The sequence below is a fragment of the Garra rufa genome, chromosome 4 (assembly GCF_049309525.1).
Source record: "Garra rufa chromosome 4, GarRuf1.0, whole genome shotgun sequence".
Taxonomy (NCBI): Eukaryota; Metazoa; Chordata; class Actinopteri; order Cypriniformes; family Cyprinidae; genus Garra; species Garra rufa.
In genome coordinates this window covers 11940667-11964549 of record NC_133364.1, presented here as the reverse complement: position 1 = coordinate 11964549, position 23883 = coordinate 11940667, and the positions used below count along the sequence as shown (strand labels likewise).

The 23883-nt window shown below is 37.3% G+C and overlaps 1 protein-coding gene across 2 annotated transcripts in view; it reads right to left on the bottom strand.

Moving 5' to 3' along the window:
• Positions 1 to 8243: 8243 nt before the first annotated feature.
• The window catches only part of syt10 (synaptotagmin X), an 18245-nt gene continuing 2605 nt past the window's right edge, over positions 8244 to 23883 (bottom strand). For both annotated transcript variants that reach the window (XM_073838652.1, XM_073838653.1), the window contains exons 3-7: positions 19488 to 20049; positions 14253 to 14373; positions 13333 to 13504; positions 12779 to 12908; positions 8244 to 11378 (exon numbers count right to left, since the gene is read on the bottom strand). In XM_073838652.1, the coding sequence (XP_073694753.1) occupies positions 11307 to 11378; positions 12779 to 12908; positions 13333 to 13504; positions 14253 to 14373; positions 19488 to 20049 (1057 nt within the window). In that variant the 3' untranslated portion in view covers positions 8244 to 11306. The remainder of the gene's footprint in view (positions 11379 to 12778; positions 12909 to 13332; positions 13505 to 14252; positions 14374 to 19487; positions 20050 to 23883) is intronic.

Genomic DNA, 23883 nt, shown 5'->3' with positions numbered 1-23883 from the left:
TTTCTGCGCTCTGATCCAAGGGGCAAAATGTCTATTTCTGGTTCCTCATATCAATACACATCCACCGCCGGCACCTCTGTCACTACTGTAGCTTGGAAAGTAGGCGCTTTGCTTTACATGTGGGAGTGCTCTCGCCAGCGTTTCAAGAAATAAAGACAGTAATGAATTAAGTTGTTTAGAACAGTGATAGAGATTCTCTAAACAGTCATTAGTGGTAAAATGTATATTAAATGATACTAAGCTAGTAGATTTATTAGGAAAATCTGCTTTATCTTTGAATTGAGCTGAAAAATAGTCATTATGTAGACACCTAAACACTAATTTCTCTTGGTTTTTTACATTTTTATAAAAAAATATTTTATTTTCTCTTTTTTCTCATGCCATTTCATGTTTACGTGAGCGTATTTTTGCACATATGTGACACTGGACCACAAAACCAGTCATAAGTAGCATGGGTATATTTGTAGCAATAGCCAACAATACATTGTATGGTTCAAAATTATCAATTTTTCTTTAATGCCAAAAATCATTAGGATATAAGTGTCACGGGTGTGTGCAAGACGAGACGAGACGATAGACGAGATTAACAATCAACAATATATTTAATAGAATTCTCCAAGATGAACAAGGCTGGAACACAAAGGGCTTTCACACACATCAAAATAACGTTAAGGACCGACAATACACTGAACTCAAAGACAGACTTATAAAGGGTAACTCATGATTAAACACAGGTGACGGTGATTACACAAACGAGGACTAAACCAAATGATCACAAAATGACAGGGGGAAGACAAATGGGAAAAAACAATGACAAAACTGTGACATTACGCCCCCCTCCGAATAGGCGCGTCCTCGCGCCGTAGAAAAACAAAAAAGAGAGGGGCGGAAAACCAGAAACCTTGAGTCCATGAGGGAGGGGGCTTCGGCGGAGGACGCAACCGAAGGAGGGGGACCAAAACATAAGTCCAGAGAGCAAAAAAGACAGTCCAAGGGGGCGACGACGGAGGGAGGAGCCAGGGAAGACACAGGAGGGACCTGAAGCAGGAGAGCAGGACCCAGATCGCAGCCAGGATGACGGCCCACGGCGGAGCCGACGGAGGGAGGAGCCATGGTGGAGGAAGGACCGCCGACTCCGTGGGGCCGACCGACAGAGGCAGAGCAGCTGGCAGAGGAACCCGAAGCGGAGATGGAGAGCCGAAGATCCAGGGCGACACCGCGGATCCGGAGGGCCAAGGCGGAACAGGAGGCTCTGGCGGCCGAGGCGGAGGCGGAGATCCGGAGGTCCACGGCGGAGCTGGAGCGACAGAGGATGGAGGCTGTGCCGAAGGGAGGGAGGAGTCCGAAGGAGCCGGTGGGACGGCGCGACAAGGCACAGCCGGAGGAGCAGAGTCCTTAGGTGACAGAGGGACGACGACTGACCAGGGCGGAGCCGGAGAGACGATGGAGCCCGGTGAAGCTGGTGGACCGACGGGCGACGGTGGAGAGGAGGGCGTCGAGAGCCGTGGTGGAGCCGCAGGGTCGGAGGGCCGAGGTGGAGATCTGGACTCGTAGGCTGGAGGCGGAGCTGAGGGATCCTCCAGCCATGCCACCGATGTAAGCTGGCATCCCTGCGACGAGCCCACTGCAGAGATGGTGGGCTGAGGGTGAGCAAGGGGACTGACTGATGGCCTGGGAGACTTTGGGCGGCTGGGCGGAACCAGCAGGGACTCAGGACGGCTGGGCGGAACCAGCGGGGACCAGGCAGATTCAGACAGAAGAGGGCGGGTGGGTGGGAAATTTATGTAATCCAGAGGTTCAGAAAAAAAGTCTATTAAATCAGGCATGTTATATTCCACAACTTCGGAAACAAAGTCAATTAAGTCCCCAGAGATGTTTTCCAGCTCACCCCCAGCGGAGTTGCAGTGGGCAGGGCTCTCCATTTCCCTCACTTGCTCCACGTCGCAATCCACCGTCACAGATGTAGAATCCGGCTCACGCACCTGATCAGCCGGAGAGGACTCCGGTTCTGTCGCTCGCGGCTCTAATCCCTCATCCGCGGTGCGCTCGGGTTCCCACTCTGCGTGTCGGGGCGATGATTGGCTGTTCTCTGGATCGTGAGCGGGGCTGACGTCCTCCTCGACAAAGCCGACAGTCCAGGGAGATCCACTGGACGCCAGCACCCACTCGATGTATCCGGCGAGGCTCTCTCGAGGACCCTCCCCGGACAGCTGCCTCATGATGGTATCATTAAGTCCGATGCGGAAGAACGTGCATAGGCAACTGTCCGGGTAGTGCGTTAACGGGGCGAGGAATATGAAGTCTCTGGTGTGGTTCTCGAGAGAGCGGTTCCCCTGCTTCAGGAGGATGATGAGGACATTAGGATCATCCATGACGGGGAAAAAAAATAAAATAAACACTGATACAAAAAACGGAAAAGAAACGCAGGGAAAGGTGCCGGGTAAACTGTTGTCGGTCGGTCCTTCTGTCACGGGTGTGTGCAAGACGAGACGAGACGATAGACGAGATTAACAATCAACAATATATTTAATAGAATTCTCCAAGATGAACAAGGCTGGAACACAAAGGGCTTTCACACACATCAAAATAACGTTAAGGACCGACAATACACTGAACTCAAAGACAGACTTATAAAGGGTAACTCATGATTAAACACAGGTGACGGTGATTACACAAACGAGGACTAAACCAAATGATCACAAAATGACAGGGGGAAGACAAATGGGAAAAAACAATGACAAAACTGTGACAATAAGGTAAAGGTCATGTTCCTTAAAGATATTTTGTAAACTTCCTACCATAAATATATCAAAACTTAATTTTTTAATAGAAATATGCATCGCTAAGAACTTCATTTGGGCGACTTTAAAGGCAATTTTCTCAATACTTGGATTTTTTTTTGCACACTCAGATTCCAGATTTTCAAACAGTTTTATCTCAGCCAAATATTGTCCTATCCTAACCCTTATGACTGGTTTTGTGGTCCAGGGTCACATATAGATTGAAGTTTATAGATAGGAACTGAAGTTTATCCTTAGGAATTCAATGCACTTTTTTCAACATACTGTCAGTTTAGGAAAACAGTCTGATAGGGCATGTTGACTGTGACTACTCAACCAGAATGTGTGAAATATAAGCAGCAGAAGTGTGATGCCCTCTATTAATTAAACCTTCAAATGACATGACAGCTCTTAGCTGATGATTACAGAAGGAGACATGCGGTGTTTATGAGTCAGATGCATATGGAAGCGTTGTGTTCACATGTTCACTGGGGCTGTTATGAGTAAGGCTTTGCTACCTATGCTCCCGCTTATTATTCAGTCCACAAATTTTCTGCATTAAAATCATCTGCGCTTGGCAGCTCCAGGATTGAGCCATGAACCACAATGTGTGTGAAGCATGGCAGGATGATTGTGATGACCCTTATAATGGATAGATGAGTTCCCTATCCACTATGTCCCCTCATACACTCAAACACTCATATATCACAGAATAACCTCTTGCTCACACTGATCAGGAAAGCACTAATGCAAAATCAGAGATGGGGGAGAGTGACAGATGCAAGACAGGATAGGTTTTCAGCAAAGCTAAAATAATGTCTGGAGGATTACTTCACTCAAAAACGACCTGTAAATGTTTCAGAGTGGCAAATGTTTAAATGTGCAAGTTAGAAATTAGAAACCCAAACCATTTGAGAAGTCTGTGCGACTTCAGGTCTTTAGGTCTGCTTGACTAATCGTATCAATTTGGACTGAAGCTGTTATTTCCTGCTCTAAAAATGTACAGTCTGACAAACATTGTTCAGACATGCATTTTATAAAGTTTTCTTCATTTTGACCTCAGTTTTGAGGACATTGCTGAGAAGTCATAAACCAAACAAGTGTGATTGACTGCAACCACCTGATGTGCTATTAGATTTGAAGCCTTATTACAGGCCTGATACTCACGTTATTTCGGTTCTATACCTAAGCACAGAAAATAACACATTTTCTAACAGAAAAAAGCACTTATAAAGCTTTTCCAATAATTTCCAAGTCACTCTGTATAAAATTAGTCCAATTAAACCTTTCAGGCTGATGATAAAATAGGCAGTGTTCTTTTTTTTCTGAACTGAACACATCTTACATAAGGATTTCAGGTGCAAAATACACTCCTAAAAAACAAAGTTATATGGAGTGTAACAGATGGTTCATTAAAAACTCACCCTCATGTCATTACAAAATTGTATGACTGTTGAACAGTTTGAACTTTGTTTGGTCATGCAATAAAAGTTAATGTATTGTTAACCAAAACTATAGAAGCCATGGAATAAAAGAGATAAATTTAAGTTTGTAAGACAAAATTCTGACTTTATTCTCACAATTCGGAGATTATATCTCACAATTATGATAAGAAAAATCAACTCGTCATTCTCTCTTTTCCCCTCAGCTCAGAATCATGTTTATTTCCCACACTTCTGGCTTTTTTTCTCTCAGAATTGGCAAACTCACTATTGTTGAGTTAGGAACTAGAAGATATAAACTTGAATTGGGGAGAAATGGATTGCTGCAAGTGACGTAATGATGACATTTATTCAAAATTGCTCTATATACAATTGAAGTCAAAAGTTTACATACATACTCTTAATGCATCATGTTTCGTTCTGAAGTATCAGTGAGCATCTGAACCTTCTGTAATAGTTGCATATGAGTCCCTCAGTGTCAAAAGGTGGATCTCAAAATCATACAGTCATTGTTGGAAAGGGTTCAAATACACAAAACTACTGAAAAACCTGGATTTTCCTGAAAAACAGCAGGCGGTTTAACCATTCAGGACAAACAAGGGACTCATGAACAGCTATCATTAAGCAAAAGCAAAAACACAGCTGTGGATCATTCAGGTAACAACACAGTATTAAGACTCAAGCGTATGCAAACTTTTTAACAGGGTCATTTTTATAAATTTGACTATTTTCTCTTTGACTATATGCAAATGTCTTATGTGAAATAGCTTATTCAGGTCAGTACTAAATAAAAAAAATAACATGGATTTTGTATGATCCCTCTTATTTTGGTAAAATAATTAACATTTAGCAGATTTTGCAAGGTGTATGTAAATTTTGACTTCAACTGTAAATAATACAAAAATAACACTTGTCCTTTTTCTTCATATTGACAAAAACTGTAAAGCATTGTTTAAGACATCTTCTTTTGTGTAGGGAAATTGTAACAGAATTTTCATTTTTGCATGATGTATGGCTTTAAAAATAGAATAAAATCAGAATAAAGTTAGATTTTTGATTGTTAGATGTTCAGTCCAAACCATTTTCTCAGACACCAGGAAAGCACAAGCTGGTCATAATCACCAGACTTTCCTTACGTCTTAGATGTGTTAGTCTCCAGAAATGGCTAGAATGGAGAACATGTCAGTCATCAGCCAGAGGGGATATAAATGGACTCTTGTTGCCTTGTTGTGAGTGACAGTTCAACAATTAAACTGACAAGGTGAACACATTCACACACGCTGGCCCTGCAGCCTCTATCTAAGGAGGCTAAATGCACTGTAGATTTTATAAGATGCAAACAGCATGCAGGCTTTGGCCACTCAGATGTCCAATCATTCCTGTATAATGGAAGCCAGGAGTGCATAGAAATGACAATAGCCTGAAACTCTTTTTCTAATACTTTGTTCCTGATTGCTGTTAGAATAATTGATGGAGACTACTTGCTTGTTGTTTCTTCAGTGTTGGTTTTATTGAACTGGTTGTGTGTTACTTCCAGTCTGTCAGTCTTTCAGACATATTATGTGTCTACATTTCCAAACCTGCACTGCATTATAGAAGAATAATGAAAAGCAAGATTGCTTAGAGCATGTGATATGATGAGCTAAAAGCTTGCTTTATTTTATATTTTATAAGTACAGAGCTCAAAGTGATCGTAAAGCAACCAAATAATGCAGAATCAAACATTTCCTGCTAACAAAAGAGGGGAAACACTAGATTTACTGTTAGCATTATTACATTGTAATTATCCATTAAATAATATTTTTGTATAATAATGCTAAACTAAATATTTGACTCTGACAGCTATTTTTTTCTGGCATACTAAAACAAAGATTATACGTTTTACAAGAAAACATCATTTCAGCGTTCCTATTTGAAAATCTCACGTTTAATTCAAAGGTTTTATTGCCAGTTCTTTGTGAAAATAGTTTTTATAACTTCTCTTGCTCACTGTATTTATGTTTATTTTGCAATAATGTGTGGCTGACTCAATTCCTCATACAACAGCCTAAATGTGTTTCCGTAGGCCCTTGGCAGTTCATAGCTCCTGATAACAAGATGTAAGCTGAAGATTAGGACCAATTGCTTTTCTGCCATCTCTTTCCCCAGCAGAGCGAGTGGATTGCAAACCACTGAGGCAGACGACTCTTTGATATCCACAGAGATGAAGGAAATGGCAGTTGCCTGTCAGCCTGATCAAGGTTTTCTTAGGAGCGCCAGGCTTTTGATGAGGCACCTTTTAGCAGTCCGAGGCTCAGAGGTAAGATATAAAGCTGCGCCTCATTCAGCAGCATCTCCTTTTGTGTTAAGCATGGTTTTTATTCTTCAAAACATGCATCATCTGACTGGTGCATGCTTCTATCTTCTCTTTTAGCCATTTGGCTCTGGTCTGTTGTTAAACCCAGCCTTGATGTGGGTCAAACACATATTGTTCACAGCCATTGCATTTTAAGATTTTTTTGTAACCTATGCAGTTTTAGTGATTCCAGCAAAATCAGAGAGTGAATAGGGGCTTTACAGCGTATTGTAAAAGCATTTTTCACTTAAAGATGATCAAATAACCGATGAAATTTCTTGCCTTTCATCTCCTTAATAGGCTTGAGGTCTTTCTTTCTCATGCTCTCGCTCTCTTTCCCACTCTGTCTGTGTCATTAATTATTAAATATCAGAGAAAGCCTAATTACATCTGAACAGTGTGACGCCATTAAGTAAATTGTCTGAAAAATTGGTACAGCGCAGTGTACAGAGCTTTCTCACTCAGTTGCTGCTGTCTGAAAGACGTCCATCATCTCTCTGAAGATACCGTATCATTCTTAATGGACCGCTTTCTGCTTCACTCACTTAGTCGCCATTTCTGAAATTGGCAAATGTTTCAAATGTAAAAAGTGTCTGTGAAACATTTTAAGGTGAAATTTATTCTATAATATGGGCAGTAAAATAAAATATTCTGTAATAAAAAAAAAAAATCGCTAACTGATATATATATATATATATATATATATATATATATATATATATATATATATATACAGTTAGCGTTTATTTTTTATATATATATAGACATATACAGTTGCGGTTTTATCTATATATATATATATATATATATATATATATATATAGACATATACAGTTGAGGTCAAAAGTTTACATACACCTTGCAGAATCTGCAAAATGTCAGTTATTTTACAAAATGCATGTTATTTTTTATTTAGTACTGACCTGAATAAGTTATTTAACCTAAAAGACATTTACATATATATATATATATATATATATATATATATATATATATATATATATATAGTTCTAGAGAAAATAATAGTTATTTATAAAAAAAATATTTTTTTTTTGCTGTTTTTCAGAAACAATCCTTTAGGTCCCACAAAGTCTTTGGTTTTTCAGCATTTTTGTATATTTGAACCCTTTCCAACAATGACTGTATGATTATGAGATCCATCTTTTCACACTGAGGACAACTGAGGGACTCATACACAACTATTACAGAAGGTTCAAATGCTCACTGATGCTTCAGAAAAAATGATGCATTAAGAGCAGGGGGTGAAAACTTTTAGAATTTTAAGATCAAGCGTAAATTTTATTTATTTTGTCTTCTGGGAAACATGTATTTATCTTCTGTAGCTTCTGAATGGCAGTACTAAATGAAAAAAATATGATGTTTAGGCAAAATAAGAAAATCTTCATTCTGTTCAAAAGTTTACACCCCTGTCTCTTAATGCATCGTTTTTCCCTTACATCTTTACATAGAAGTCCCTAAATAAAATAATGAACATTTTACACATTCTGAAAGGTGTATGTAAACTTTTGACCTCAACTGTATAAAAAAACCTACTATAAACAACTCGTAAAACTGTGTCTAAGTCATACTAAAATACCAGTTATAAACACTCTGTGTACAAATGATTGTTTTAGATGTGAAATCTGTCCAGCAAATAACATTATATAATACAATCGTAAAATACACTTTGACAATTCAGAATTTATTTAGGTAAAATTTGAAACATCCAGTAAAATTATATTTCAAATATTTACTGCATTTGTTTGTTTTTGTTTTTTTCTTACAAAAATTATCACAAACTGTACACATCATAACAACATATATAGCGGTCGTTTAAGTTGTCCAGTGCAAGTATGACAAAGAATCACTGAGAAGCAGTTCAATAAGCAAGAACAAGAAATCATCTCAGGAAGTTAAGTGCTAATCAGAACAGTTGTACAATTTTTTTAGAAGCCATTGCACAATATATGCAAATTGTGTATAAAGTTGTTCAAGATCACAAGCCCATAGTACAAACCAATCACCAAACGATCCATAGAAATACACTTTAACGAGATAACAATTCGAAGAAATTCTCAAGTATATACACACACGCCAACACTGGCAAAGTTAAATGAAATAAAAAATAATACCTCTCAGAAATAAACAGAAGTTTACATTTCTAAACAATATAGTACTGGTATCAGCATGCTACAAGAATACTATACTTCTTCTTAGTTCTATCACTCCGACCGAGCTCTGGGGCAGAAGCACTGTCTTGTGCAAATAAAGTTAACAGTACACAGCCATTTGTGTAATTGCCATGATTGCATTATTACTTAATGGACACACCAGAACACACTCGGAAAACCCAATCGTGAGGGTCCAGCTTTAAAACGTTAGGTGATGTACCTTATTATTTGCATACCGACTGAATAGATGCTGGATGATTTCACACAATGAATACTAATTCTCTGACATAACAAAAACCACACGGGTACTAATCAACAGACAGAAATTCCACTCAAATGGAAAGATTTTTCTATTGTTCCATTCATTTTAAATGAAAGCGAATGTTTCATGAATTGTACTTAAAGTTCTCCTTTTGCTGAAAAAATCACGGTAATTGCTTTAGATGTTATTGATTCTTTGAAAATAGCCGTTTTACCCTAAACCAATTCATCCTTGACCACCTCTCAAGAAACCTCATCATCTTTAATTATTTATTTTGAAGTCATTAATGACACGTCAGCATTGATTTCCTTTTGACTGTCATCTGATGATGGATCTCCATATAGTATACTTTGCTAATATTCATCTAATGGAAATATTTATAGCACCTTAACAGAATTACATGCAAACTTTCCAACAGCGGGATCGCTCTGCGAGTGCCAGACACCATTAAAAGTTAATTTACTTATCTAGTTTTTCAAACACAATGAGGTTTCTCATTGTTAAGTGGAGTTTTAGAAATTGTGGAAGGAAATATGATTGCCTGTAGGCACTGACAATTTAATAAAACATCAATAACTCTATGACAGGAGAACAAGTGTGGGATGGTTGTTTTTCGATTTGAGAATTTAATGTTAGGTTAGAGTTTCATATATGTGACCCTGGACCACAAAACCAGTCATAAGGTTAAATTTTACAAAACTGAGATGTATACATCATATGAAAGCTCAATAAATAAGCTTTCTATTGATGTATGGTTTGTTAGGATAGGACAATATTTGGCTGAGATACATCTATTTGAAAATCTGGAATCTGAGGGTGCAAAAAATCTAAATACTGAGAAAATCACCTTTAAAGTTATCCAAATTCAGTTCTTAACAATGCATATTACTAATCAAAAATTACATTTTGATATATTTATAGTAGGAATTTTACAAAAAATCTTAATGGAACATGATCTTTACTTAATTTCCTAATGATTTTTGGCATAAAAGAAAAATCAATAATTTTGACCCAAACAATGTATTTTTGGCTATTGCTACAAATATACCCCAGCGACTTAAGACTGGTTTTGTGGTCCAGGGTCACATATTTAAAGACATTTAAAAAATCATTGATGTGAATAGTACTCTGCATGTTGGTAATATTGGGAATAATCAAGAGTTTTGAATCATCCCTCTAAACTACAAAAAAAAAAAAAAACACGCTACATCGTTTGGCTACTGTGAAAGTTCCTTTTGACTGTGATTTTCAGCACATGCTAGGTAAGAAAACAAAAAAAAATCTAATCATGAAGACATTTTGGTATATTATGACAGCTCTTACATTAACTTTCTGCTATATATCGGTGCTTTTTGTATATCCCAGATTTTTAATACCTTCATGAACTTCTTATACTGTTCTCCTATATACAAATATTTTTAAAGCTGAATTGTTGTAATATTTTTAATTTACTTACTAACTTTGAGACATTCAGATATAATTAGCATATCATTAAATAATAATTGAATATGTAAAATTAAGTACAATTTTAATACCTTTACATTTTTAATAAAATAGAGTCTTTAGAAGCATCAAATAACGAGCAAATGATTTCAGTTTGTAGATTCATTATCTATGTATAGTAAACATGCTTTAACAATGTTTTCTCCGTCATAGTGCCATGATAACAGACTCTAGAAGGAAGATCCGTCTCTGTCTCAAAAGAATAAAACACAAAGTAGACTTTTGACATCTCAGCGTCTTAGTTGATGTAAAGAAATTTTGTTTTTATAACAATTCTAAAGTATTCTTTTTACAAAGAAAAACATATTAGATTGTAACAATGTTGACATCTCTGTTGTTCATCATTTGGTCACATGATTGTATTTATGTTTTGCATACCAAACAGGTCTTGATTTCATATTCGAACGCCTCTTTTTTTCGCTCCCCTAACCCTGCATCAAATTGGTCAAGTGTTTTCACTAGACAGAGGAATGTGTATTTGAAACGTTCAAGAATATGAAATGATAAGCACTGTCATTTGGCAAATGGCATCATTATACTGTCAAACAGCAGGAGGCATCACATTATTTCACTTTAAAGTGACCTGAAAACCATTGTTTTAGGAGCTCATAAACTCAGCACCAGTAAAGCAAAATGTCTGTGAGATTTGGATACTTGATTGTGTCTGTAGCAGGGATACCAGTATTGTTTAGTCCTTATTCCAAATAAAAATTGCAACGTTACAAGCTACAACTAGAGAAAAATATACCCTATTCATTATACAAACCAAATGTGTTTTGCAGATAGATTGAAAACAGTGTGGACTCCAGGATGTTAAGGGGTCTGTGGGGGTTTTGGAGATGGACATGATCCTTGACTTTCAAAACTAGATGCTCTTCCAGGCCACTGCAGGGACACATGATAGCAAAATATCACAACAGAGTAGTTTAGGAGAGTAGTTTAGGACATATTAGACATAAATGCACTTGGCAGATGGATCAGAATAAGCCCAAAGCACTACATCAAGGCTCAATCTGCATAACACTGTTGCATAAAGTTGTAATTGTTTTGACTCCTCCATCTTACTTTCCAGGGCTCAATAACATGTTTTTTTCTTCTCTAGTTCACATTTTTACCACCCTTTGTACTGTCAACATTTGTACTGGTGCCACCAAAACAATACAATTTTTTCATAATTTACTCACCCCCATGTCATCCAAAATGTTTATGTCTCTTTTTTGAGTTGAAAAGAAGTTTTTGAGGAAAACATTCCAGGATTTTTTTCAATGGGATCAATGGGTTGAAGGTCTAAATTGCAGTTTCAGAGCAGCTTCAAAAAGCTCTACACGAACAAAGCCGAGGAATAAGGGTTTTGTCTAGAGAAACGATCGTTCATTTTCTACAAAATAAAAAATACAAAATTATATGTTTTCTAACCACAAATGCACTAGCTTAAGTAGTCTTGCACTAGCTCAACTTTACGCAATACATAGTTAAGTTGGAAAGGTCACACGTAGACAGAAGTACCAACCCAGTGTTCTCAAAGTGAACGTGCAAAGAAAGTCAAAACCCTTTGCAAAAAAGTAAAAAAAAAACAATGTCGGACAATGTTGAAGTTGGAGGAGAAAATTAAATGGAGTTTTTCACCCTACCCTACCCTACCTTTTTGAACCTGAATACACAGACAAAGAACCATGTGTAAAGTTGCAGACATGCATCGCAAAGCTAGTGCAAAATGAGGACTTTCAACCTGTTGCCTCCCATTGACATTCACTACACTACAAAAATAAAGGTTCTTCACAGCGATGCCATACACTGTAAAGTCTTCACCAGATTTAAGTTCAGCAGCTGCCTTAAGTTTTTAAGTTAAATCAGCTTAAAACTACGTCATTTTAACTTATTACAATAAAATTAGTTGATTTAACTTGTGAGTTTAAATGACTTAAGTTGATTTAACTTAACATTTTAAGGCAGCTGCTAAACTTAAGTTTTTAAGTTGAAACTGGTGAAAACTTTTTACAGTGTAGAAGAAGCATTTTGGTTCCACAAAGAACTGTTCAGTCAAAGGTTCTTTAAAGAACCATCTCTTTCGTACCTTTTTATAATCTGAAGAACTTTTCTTTCACCACAAAGAAGGTTCTGTATGGAACACCTTTATTTTTGGAGAGTGTAGAAAAATCCTGGAATGTTTTTCTCAAAAACCTTAATTTATTATTGACCGAAGAAAGAAAGACATGAACATCTTTGGATGAGTAAATTATCAGGCTACTGGGTCCTGCTTTCTATTCTAATTCCCAGTCTCTCACCTCACAAAGTGCATGCCAGTGGGTGATGGGTTTGCGTGGATAAGCTAGCATCTCGTTCCAATGGTCCCTCCCAAGACCCTCCGCATCCGGCCCTGCCCTGCACACCCCTATCACTTCATTGTGTCCAACTCTGAAAGAGAAACATAACATTAGATTTTGTTTTAGAAACCGTTTTGCAAGCTTGCCAACACATCTCATGACAGAAAGGATGTGTATTTTTAATCAACAGGACTTTTGCATAAATGGTCCCACATCCACCCACATATATTTCACTCCTTGATGGTTAAGCAATGTTTTGATAGCATAATCTGCCCTTAATTACAACGTAGCTGTCTGATTTAATAAACGTGCACAGCAGAAAGATCTCCATTAAGATGTTTGCTGCAAATATCTCAATAAGAACGGCCAAGCATGAGTGGTTTTCTAGAATGCTATCTTACTTAATATTATAATCATCATCATTATCATCTCTCATATCAGAATAATTTAACATTAGCATACTATGTATTTGAATGATTGCTGTTTTGATATCTTCTTAAGAAGCAGGGACTGACCTGTCGTAATCCATCACTGTGATTGACAGGCTGACCTGCTCCACATTCTCAGGTGGGATGTCAAAAATGATGGCCTCGTTGTAGACAGGGTTGAGCGTGTTCTTTTTGGTGGTCGTCTTCCGCTTCTTCAGTCTCCGACCGTCGCATATGAGGGAGACTTTCACATACGGATCTGTGGAAAGAAAGAAGTGAATGTTTTGTTTCAGATCCCAAACACAAAAGACCTTGCCAATAGTTTATGCAGAGAAGAAAAGAACATAGTTTTACATAGTTTACATTTATTTTCTTTTTAGCTGTCTTAACACATGCTGTACTTCACGTACGCCAGACCCCTCAGGCATTTTAATATCTTGAGAAACATGCTTAGCATTGATGTGTCTGGTTTATGAGTTTTCCTTCTCTTTCTTAATAACATGCATCAAATGTCCTCTGTGAAACATTGTGTATCTGTTAGGATTTGCAAAGACCCTAGGCATAAACAAAATGCAATTAATTTTCACATTTCTTCTGATTGACTGTTGAAGGAACATTCTGCCAATAGTCTAATTGGATTTATTTTATTGTATTTTTCCACAATACATTTTTGTATTTAAAAACCTTAATATATTTGATTCCAGTGATAATTATGATACAACGGTTAAGGTTTCAACCGTTTCTGTCTACATAATAAAAACAAAAATTAGAAATGTGGTTCAAAAATTCCTATTATTATTTTCACTGTCATTGGATTCTCCAAGTCATGGGTGTCTAATCCTGTTCCTAAAGGGACACTACCATGCAGAATTTAGCTCAAATCCTAATTAAACAAAGCTAAACAAAGTCTTTAGGATTACTAGAAACTTTCAAGCAAATGGCTCTCCAGGAGCAGGTTTGGACAGTAAAATTGTAATGGACAGAAGATGAAGTTTTAAAAAACTAACCAGAGTAGCCAGTTATGTCCATGGCTTTCAGATTGCGACATTTAATGACGGTGAGGGTCATGCGTCCAGCCGTGGGAAGATAGCAAAGAGAATACATAATTTCACCCAGATCAACACTTTCCTGAAAGAGAGAAAAGAGAGAAAGTAAAGTTAAGTATTGAAAAGAAAACTTTGATTTGACTGAGGAGATAGCTGAAGTAATGTCTGCACATCCGTGTCCTAAAATAGCATTAAAAATGATTGATTAAATGATCTGTAGGATTTTCAGCACATATTGTGATTTTTCTCTTGAGAGACTCTCTAGAGGGCACTTGAGCAACTGCAAACAAAATCTTTATTGACCGACTCTCCAAATAGACTTTTATTTGCCTCGTCAACAACAACATAGCTTTGGGAGATATTGGACTAATGTTTGCTTATCCGATTTAAACAAAGCCCTATTCTCTATTTAATTCAGAGAGAGCGTATATCCGTAAAAACTTTAGAGAGAAAAAAACACGGTTGTGAAAAGATATACAACTCTTTTAAGAAAGCAAGCTTTTTCCCGGAAGACCTAAGACTTTCATTACGGCTGTGTGTAGAAGTCTTACTGCGGGACATATAGTTTAGGTGGCTGGTTCTTGTGCGATTAAATAAGTTTTGAGTTTTGAATGAGACAATTCTAGCTTGCCTGACCTTTATTAGCTTTGCAGAGGCAGTAAAGATTATTCTAAAAGGCCAGTGTGTATTTTGGTATTTACGGCCTCGGTACTGGAATAAGACAGCCATTATTCTTTTAAAGCCAGCTAAAGATGGTGATTAATCTGTCCACGTAAAGATTAAAAACAGATTGTGTAATAGGAAGAAACACGTTTTAATTTCAGGTGTACCACATGCCTAGTTTCCAGCTTTCCAAAGCAATGCAATGCTCTTTTTTAGTAATCATTTTCATCTTTTGATTAAAAAATAATCTCTAAATTTAATTAATATTTATTATATGTATTAGTTTTTATTCTACACTACCGTTCAAAGGATTATTGTAATTTTCAATGTTTTTGAAAGAAGTCTCTTATGCACACCAAGGCTGCATTTATTTAATACAATAAAAATAGTAATAGTGCGAAATATTATTACAATTCAAAATAACTGTTTTCTATTTCAATATATTAATAAATGCAATGTATTCCTGTGATGCAAAGCTACATTTTTAGGACCATTACTACATTCTGATTTAGTGCAGAAACATTTTTTTTAATTAATGCCTTTACTGTCACTTTTGTTCACTTTTCCTCAATGCATTTTAATGCATCCTTACTTAAAAAAATTTATATATTTAATTTTTGTCTAGTTACCATGCAAAATTAAACCAAATATTCCAAAAAATGTTATGTTCATGTGTAAGCAAATACCTGAATATTTAAAAAGATCTTATTTTTTTCTAGATATTTCTTCCTATAGAAATAATCAGTGCATTATGAATATATGTGACCATGGACCACAAAACCAGTCAGAAGGGTCAGTTTTTTGAAATTGAGATTTATATATCATCTGAAAAGCAGGCTAAATAAGCTTACCATTGATGTATAGTTTGTTGGGATAAGATAATATTTGGCTGAGATACATCTATTTAAAAAATCTAGAATCTGAGGGTGCAAAAAAATATATATATATTGAGAAAATCGCCTTTAAAGTTGTCCAAATGATGTTCTTAGCAATGCATATTACTAATCAAAAAGTTTTGATATATTTATGGTAGGAAAATTACTAAATATCTTCATGGAACATGATCTTTATGTAATATCCTAATGATTTTTGGCATTAAAAGAGAAAAATCGATAATTTGGACCCATACAATGTATTTTTGGCTATTGCAAAAATATACCCCTGCTACTTAAGACTGGTTTTGTTTTCCAGGGTCACATATTGTGGTGTTCTTGACATTTTTTGGCAGCAGTACTGTAAATGTAATCATTGTTATCATGATCCACATTTCCTTATCTAGTCTTCATTATTTTTGACAAACACTGTTGTCCCGAATTGACAAGATCAACACTGATTATATATCAAACAGATGTGGTACATCCTCTGTTGTAATATGACGTCAAAACCCTATCTGTCACATCCTATCCCATCCTCCGACTGCTCTTGTTATCCACACCACAACTGTTGAATACAGAGAGCCACAGGCTAGTTCTGGAGACACGTCTCCTCTCGGTGTTCGTGTCCAAAACAATTCACAATCTTTTTGGGGCAATAATACCCTTCCTGTTTTGACTGGCCAACTTCCTCTCCTCCAGATCTGAATGGCCTTGTGCCACAGTAGCAATGTGCTCCAAAGAACATAGAACAAAATTAGACCTTCAAACGTCAGCTTAAGATAAAATAGAGGGTTTCAACATGCAGTCGGAAGTGTAGCGGAGCAAGGCTGCAATCTATGGCTCCGACTATTTTAGGAATTGAGAGTTACTAGCTTCTTTCCACAGTCGGGGGCCTATGAGCAGCTGGTCCAGTTCTGAGAGTCAGTTTTTGTCCCTAAAGGGCAGTTGTGATACTCTCATAACCGAGAGCACAACAGGTCGAAACCTCTTTCCAAACACTAAACATCAATATTTCTGTATTGTAGCTACAGTATGAGGCAAAGCAATAGTCAGTGAAGAGAATGGGAAGGAAATGGCATGAGACTGATCCAAATGTTAGCGAAACACAACATAAGTGATTTGACAGGCTGCGAAATGCGCATCCCTGTCAAGCAAACAACAGGAAAATTAATAAATATGCTGAAAACAAAACAATCAGGAAATTAATGAGCCTGAAAGAGACTGATGCGTCAAACAAGTAGGAGGAGGAGATTGCGTTTCCTAAACAGGAATGACTCACCACAGATTCTCTCTGTGGTGAACCAAATGAAATGCTGTCACCATTCAAGCAGGAAGGCAGTGGGACGTCATTGTTAAATGCATGAGTCACTGTAAGTGAGGTGAGTGTGACGAACGAAGCCTTTCACCTCAACAGTTCGTCTAACAATTTAACAAGTCAGTATATATGTAATAATATATAATATAACATCAAACCTGTGTGCATATTACCACTCAAACGAGGGTTTATGTTTCAGGTGCTGTGAGAAATCATAGATTCTGAACTTAGTACCTTCACAACATTTTTTCTTCAGATATGAAGTAGTATATGCTCATCATATGGCTAAATACTTTACTATTTTTCAACTATTAAAGACATAGTTCGTCCAAAAATAATATATTTTACTCACTTTATGTCATTCCAAACCTGTATGACTTTAGTACAAAAATACAAAAGAGGATATTTAGAAAAATGTCTTGTGTTGCAGTCCATACAGTGAAAGTCAATGGGGTCCACTGTGGTTGTTTTGGATCCCACTGTCTGGTTTAATAATAATTATATGAACAAAGACAACAACAGGGAAGCGGAACGCCTCGTCGAACGTGGGGTTGAGCGTCTTGCGGTGGACTCTCGTCTGAAACTTCTTTTTGCGCTCTGGAAGCAGGTAGACAACAAAACCAGTCATAAGGTCTTTTTTTTATTTTATTTTTTTATTGACGTATGGTTTGTTAGTTTAGGACAATATTTGGCTGAGATACAACTATTTGAAAATCACCTTTTAAGTTGTCCAAATGAAGTTCTTAGCAATGCATATTACTAATCAAAAATTAAGTTTTGACATATTTACGGTAGGAAACTTACAAAATATCTTCATGGAACATGATCTTTACTTAATATCCTAATGCTTTTTGGCATAAAAGAAAAATCTATCATTTTAACCCATACAATGTATTGTTAGCTATTGCTACAAATATACCCGTGCTACTTATGACTGGTTTTGTGGTCCAGGATCGCATATATTCTGTGTTTTGCAGAAGAAATAAAGTCATACAGGTTTTGAACGGCATGAGGGCATGAACTATCCCTTTAAGAAGAGCTTAAAAATGGCTCATAAACAACATTACTGATATGGTTACATAAGCTCTGAGGCGTAATGAGTGGGCTCATCTGACTAAGGAACCTAAAAAAATACTATGAAGGAAATTGCTTAGCTGCCTTTGTTCTAAAAATGTAGCTTTTCTTATTGTACTCTGCAGTCAGTGGGACGGTAGGACAAACTCAATTCCACACCTGTTGGATAAGTCATGACTGTCGTTTGAAGGCTCTGGCTTGATAATCATGCTTCCTGTGGCTCTGGAAACTGGCAATTGGATCTATTTTTGGAAGGGGTACGTGGGTGCCCTGAAAGGGTGAGTCAGTTTGAAGATGAGCCCTCCCTGACACCTGGCTTTACATAACAGATCAATCTATCCGTTAATGAGACCTTCACACTCGTGCAGTCAATTTTCCTTTGAGCTCTGTTTGATTGAAGCATAAGTATGTGACCAGTTGGTACATGTGTGAATACAGTTGTCATTGTACTTCTGTTCGTTTGTCTTGTCGTGTCTTTTACTCACCCCTTTGTCATCCAAGAAGCTCATGTCTTTCGTCAGTCGCAAAGAAATTAAGTTTTTTGAGGAAAAAATTCCAGGATTTTTCTCCATGTAGTGGACTTCAATGTGGATCAGCGGTTTGAAGGTCCAAATTGCAGCTTCAATGCAGCTTCAAAGGGCTCTACACAATCCCAGCCATGGAAAAAGGGTCTTATCTAGCGAAACGAAGGTAGGGTAGGGTGAAAAACGTCTAATTTTCTCCTCCAACTTCAAAATCGTTTGATATTGTTGTTTTGCCTTTTTTTGTAGAGGGCGTTTGACTTTCTTTGGCATTCGTTTTGTAAACACTGGGTCGGTACTTTGCCTATGTCATGCATGACCTTTTCAACGTGACTACATAAAGCGTGAAGTGGAGCTAGTGCAAGATGAGCATTTGTGGTTAAAAAGTATATAATTTTTTATTTCTTTTTTGAAAATTAGATCATTTCACTAGATAAGGCCATTATACCCCAATTTGGACCTTCAGCCCACCATTTAAGTCCACTATATGGAGAAAAATCCTGGAATGTTTTCCTTAAAAAACTTTCTTTGCGACTGAAAAAAGAAAGACATCTTTAATGACATGAGGGTGAGGAAATTTTCATTCTGGAAGTAAACGAATCTTAAATCTCGAATTGAATTTAAAAGGCATTCACAATTCAACTCTTAATGGTGAACAACCCTGCCAAAAATCTGATCTCATTAAGGTATCTGAGGAAAGTACTTGTTATGATCTTAGATTTCCTATACGCACATGGACTGTACTTACTGTAGTGGCTGCAAGGATGTCCTTCCAAACCACAGCTTCGCGTGACAGGTCAGACAGCTCAAACAGGTTATCAACCACCACCTCACCGATCATGTCATGACTCGTAAAGCGGTCAAAGTCGTACACGCTGAAGTGCAACTTGCGGTTGCACAGCTCACTGTACTCCACAGGGAAGCGGAACGCCTCGTCGAACGTGGGGTTGAGCGTCTTGCGGTGGACTCTCGTCTGAAACTTCTTTTTGCGCTCTGGAAGCAGGTAGATCTTCACGTATGGGTCTGAGGTGCCTGTGAAGTCTTTGGCGGGCAGGTCCAGGGCCTTTAGAATTCGAACCACTAGAGCTTGTTCCTCGTAGTCGTAGCTGAGGGCAAAGCTCAGCTTGCCGCACGTCTCCACCGGCTCCTTGTTGCCCTCTTCGGAGTCCACAGACTTCTGCTTGTACAGCTCAGGTTTAATACGACCGATGCTGACTGCAGAAGACTGGCGCACAGGTAGAGTGTCCATGGTGAAGTCCACACTGGTTACATTCATTTGCCGCGGCAAGTGTCGGCGGAAAGAATTGTGCCTGTGGAAAGAGAAGAACTTTATTGCTACTTATAAAAAAAAATATTTTGTATTAGTTTGTAGTTCTATCATGACAACTCTCGAAAGGTTTTAGCATGGTAATGGATATGACGATGTTTGTATTTGGTCTTGGCAGAATAGATCTGTTACACTGCAGAATTGCTGCTGCTGTTGGTTATTGCTGTTTATGTAGATTATTGCTGGTGCTGCTGCTGCAAAGCAAGTACAGGAACTTGCTGCTGCCTATACTTTGGCTGATACGGTGCTGTGAGTATTTAAGACATACTGCTGCTGCACAAGTAGCATATATAATAACCTGTAGCAGATCTATACAGGTGGAGCTGAGGAGGGGGAGGGTTTCAGAGGAGCTCTGAAAGCGAGCTGTGAAATGCTCTAGTGCAGCGGTTCCCAATTCCAGTCCTCGTGCCCCACAGCTCTGCACATTTTGCATGTCTCTTCTAGTTAACACACCTGATTCAGATAACCAGCTCATTAGAAGTGAGGTCCGTGCAGGAACTGCCATCCGATTGACGTGGTCCCTGCAAAGTGTTCATTGCTCCCTGCTGCCTAAGTGGGGGAAATCTGTTTACTATACTTCGAAACATTCATTCATATATTTGCGCTATGCCACCGCATGTAGCATCTTCACACACAGATGAAATTTACTAGAGAAGTGTGACATAAGTGCATCCTTAAATAAATGCATTTTAAATTTACGTCTCGCACGCTTTAATGACCTTCAAATGGAACACATTCGCTCACTTCGAACTAATGAATAATGGCGGAATATCCTGTGATGTCCACTTCGAAGGGCAGTAACGTTGAAATAGAACAAACGTCGGAAGCGATGCGTGAAACACACAAAATGTGCAGAGCGGTGGGTCGCGAGGACTGGAATTGGGAACCGCTGTTCTAGTGAATGCTACCCAGCTATTTAAATGTAAAGAAGCTCATTGGCTGTGTATGCAACATTAACCAATCAGCATGCAAACCATTGCTCCTGGCTATAATTTTCATAATCCGTAAAAATTTTGAACAGTTTTGGACTGTTTTTGCTTGTAAACGGTGCAGAGTATGGAAAAGTATGTGTTTCCAGACTTTTGCCCCTATTTAGTTTTTTATATTAGAAAATTAAGAATTTATTGAAAATAAGTTTATTGTGAAAATTAAGAATTTATTGAAAATAAGTTTATTGTACAAGAAGTCAAACTCAAAATACGCCTGAATGAATTCAAGGTGCACTTTTTCATGATGCAAAATGCAGGTTTCTTTTTACAATATCCTTAGCACTGTATTACATAGCCTTAAGGACCTTTGCAAAAATACAAAAATATACAGACTTTTAGAAACCATTAAACTTTGCCATCAGCCCATTTCATGGTGTGGTTTCTTGGCCTTCACAAAGTAGCTATATTTCAAGGCCTAAGGCCTTGAAATATGGCATACTGCTCTAATAAATGTCAAATTTTAAACACTTTTTTTTTTTTTTAAAGTACCCATCTTTTTATAAACCCTTGAACTTGTAAGATGTAGAACAATAGCAAGATGGCAGGGATGCACAAAGAAAATAGGTTATATAAAATTAGAAATTGTAATGCGTAAGCATGCGAAACATTCCCATGCACATGTGAATAGTTTTTCAGGGGCACAAAAAAGTTTCTTGAGTGCATGTAAAGGTCTGTTTTATTTTTTTGTTTTTTCATTTATCTATTTTAGGGGCTCCTTTTTTTGTTGTCACTTCGAGAAAATCAGTTAAAAAAAAACCTAAGAAAATACTCTAATACTATTTACTATATAAAAAAAAACGTTTTAATACAGTACAGACCAAAAGTTTGGACACACCTTCTCATTCGTGTGTCCAAACTTTTGGTCTGTACTGTATACCAAATATAAAGCTGAAAATAATGCTCTATGAACTATTTATGTTAAATATGGTCTCAGAATCTACTGAGAGGTTTGGATTGGAAATTTGAAAATGGAACATTTGTAGGAACCCCGGCTTGATCTGTGCATATCTCTCTCCTGATTCAGACAAGATGGCTTTTTCACTGGAAGAAAGTTAAAAACGTCTAAACGAAGAATTTGTTTATTAGGATTTGTTCATTGTTCATTGATGAATATGTGGATTACTTGTGGATTATTGTGATGTTTTTATCAGCTGTTTGGACTGCAGAGGATCCATTGGTTCATTGGTGAGCAAGTGATGTAATGCTAAATTTCTGTAAATCTGTTCTAATGGGGGTGAAAAAAAACTCTGGTCTGAGTGTGAGTTATTTTTCAGCAAAATCTTATTTTTGGTTGAACTATCCTAAACTATCCCTTGTAGCAAAGCTCATTTTATTTATTTGCTTCCTAGCACTGGACAGCAAGCACTTTAGTATCACATATTCCCTTTTCAAACTCTTTTATTGCGTTTTTAGCAACTTTTACATTTGCAGGCTTCACAATATTTCATCAGAATAGTTCGGCCTGATCTTTTTTACTAGAAAACCTATTTTCAACACTCATCATGACTCCTATGAGGAAATAATAGTCCTCTACTTATCCTTGGTGTTTCCTAGCAACTAGCACCTTTAGGACGGTGACAATAAACATATGACAATGACAGCGTGATACCAAAAAGTGATGGATTATATCATTTAACAAACTTGGGATATATTCATCATAATATTTACCAAGTTTTAACATTTTTCTGTACACTTGTTTTTCCACATAGTCCTTTCTGCTGTTTTTCTCACATGATTTCTCATAATCATCTGTCATGTCAATCAGTCTCTCTCTCTCTACTTTGTCCAACTCTTGTCTGTCACCTGCACATGTCTGCACATTACGCCTTGCAATTTGCACAACAATCTCAGCACAAAGCGGCAATAAATTGAAGATAGACAGGGTAATTAACTGCTGTCTTCGGATGTTTTGAAGAGCACTTCTTTCGAAATCCAGTGTTTGATGGTAGTCTTTCTGAAATATCTTGCCAACCGTAATGAATGAGCCTGTGAACCAGTGCCAGATTTCAATTTGTATTTCTACTCTCCCATAAGAGATTGTGAAGGAGGTGGCAATATTCAAGTCCTATTAGCACAGACAACTGTCAGTCACCTGTTGCAGGATACACTGATGACTGATTGCCACATGTGAACTAAAACTAGCTTCTCTACTCATATGATCTTGGCTTTTGCTTCATGCAAGATATATAACAATAGTGTTTTATCATATTACAGCAGAAGGAAGTTCATTTTTGCAGGATTATAATTTATTACTGCACTTAATGGATAGTGATGTGAATCATATCTTAGAAATCTTCACTCGAGGCATTGTAAAACAATAAGGAGTTGCATAATAATAGCAGTTCAGTTTGTTCCCAGAAAACTAAATGATTTAAAGCCTTCAACTCATCAGAAATAGCTTAACTATCTTCTCTACAGCATAGTTCTGCTCACTTTAGTGATCAACCTACCCTGAAATGACCATTTCAAAGAAACTAGAAACCATTTAGCCTGTTTAAAAGTCTTTTGAAGATGGTATACAGTATCTGCCTATTTATTTATTATGTTTCTTTAATATTAGAGTCCAAGTAATGTACTCCAGATAAGAAATGACAGAAAAATGTGTCAGCCAGAATGACCTTTAAGTAGCTACACCTGGCCTTTTCATGCATCTCATCAATGTGCGATTTATGAGGACACTTGATTTATTACAACAAGCTTTTAATGACAATTCTGTCTTGTCAATAATGGATTCCACGAGGAACCGAGCACAGCTGTTCCTCACTTCCCCAGTCGGACAAACAGTCGCAGCGTGTCAGCGCTATTGCGTGGCGACACTAATTACATCC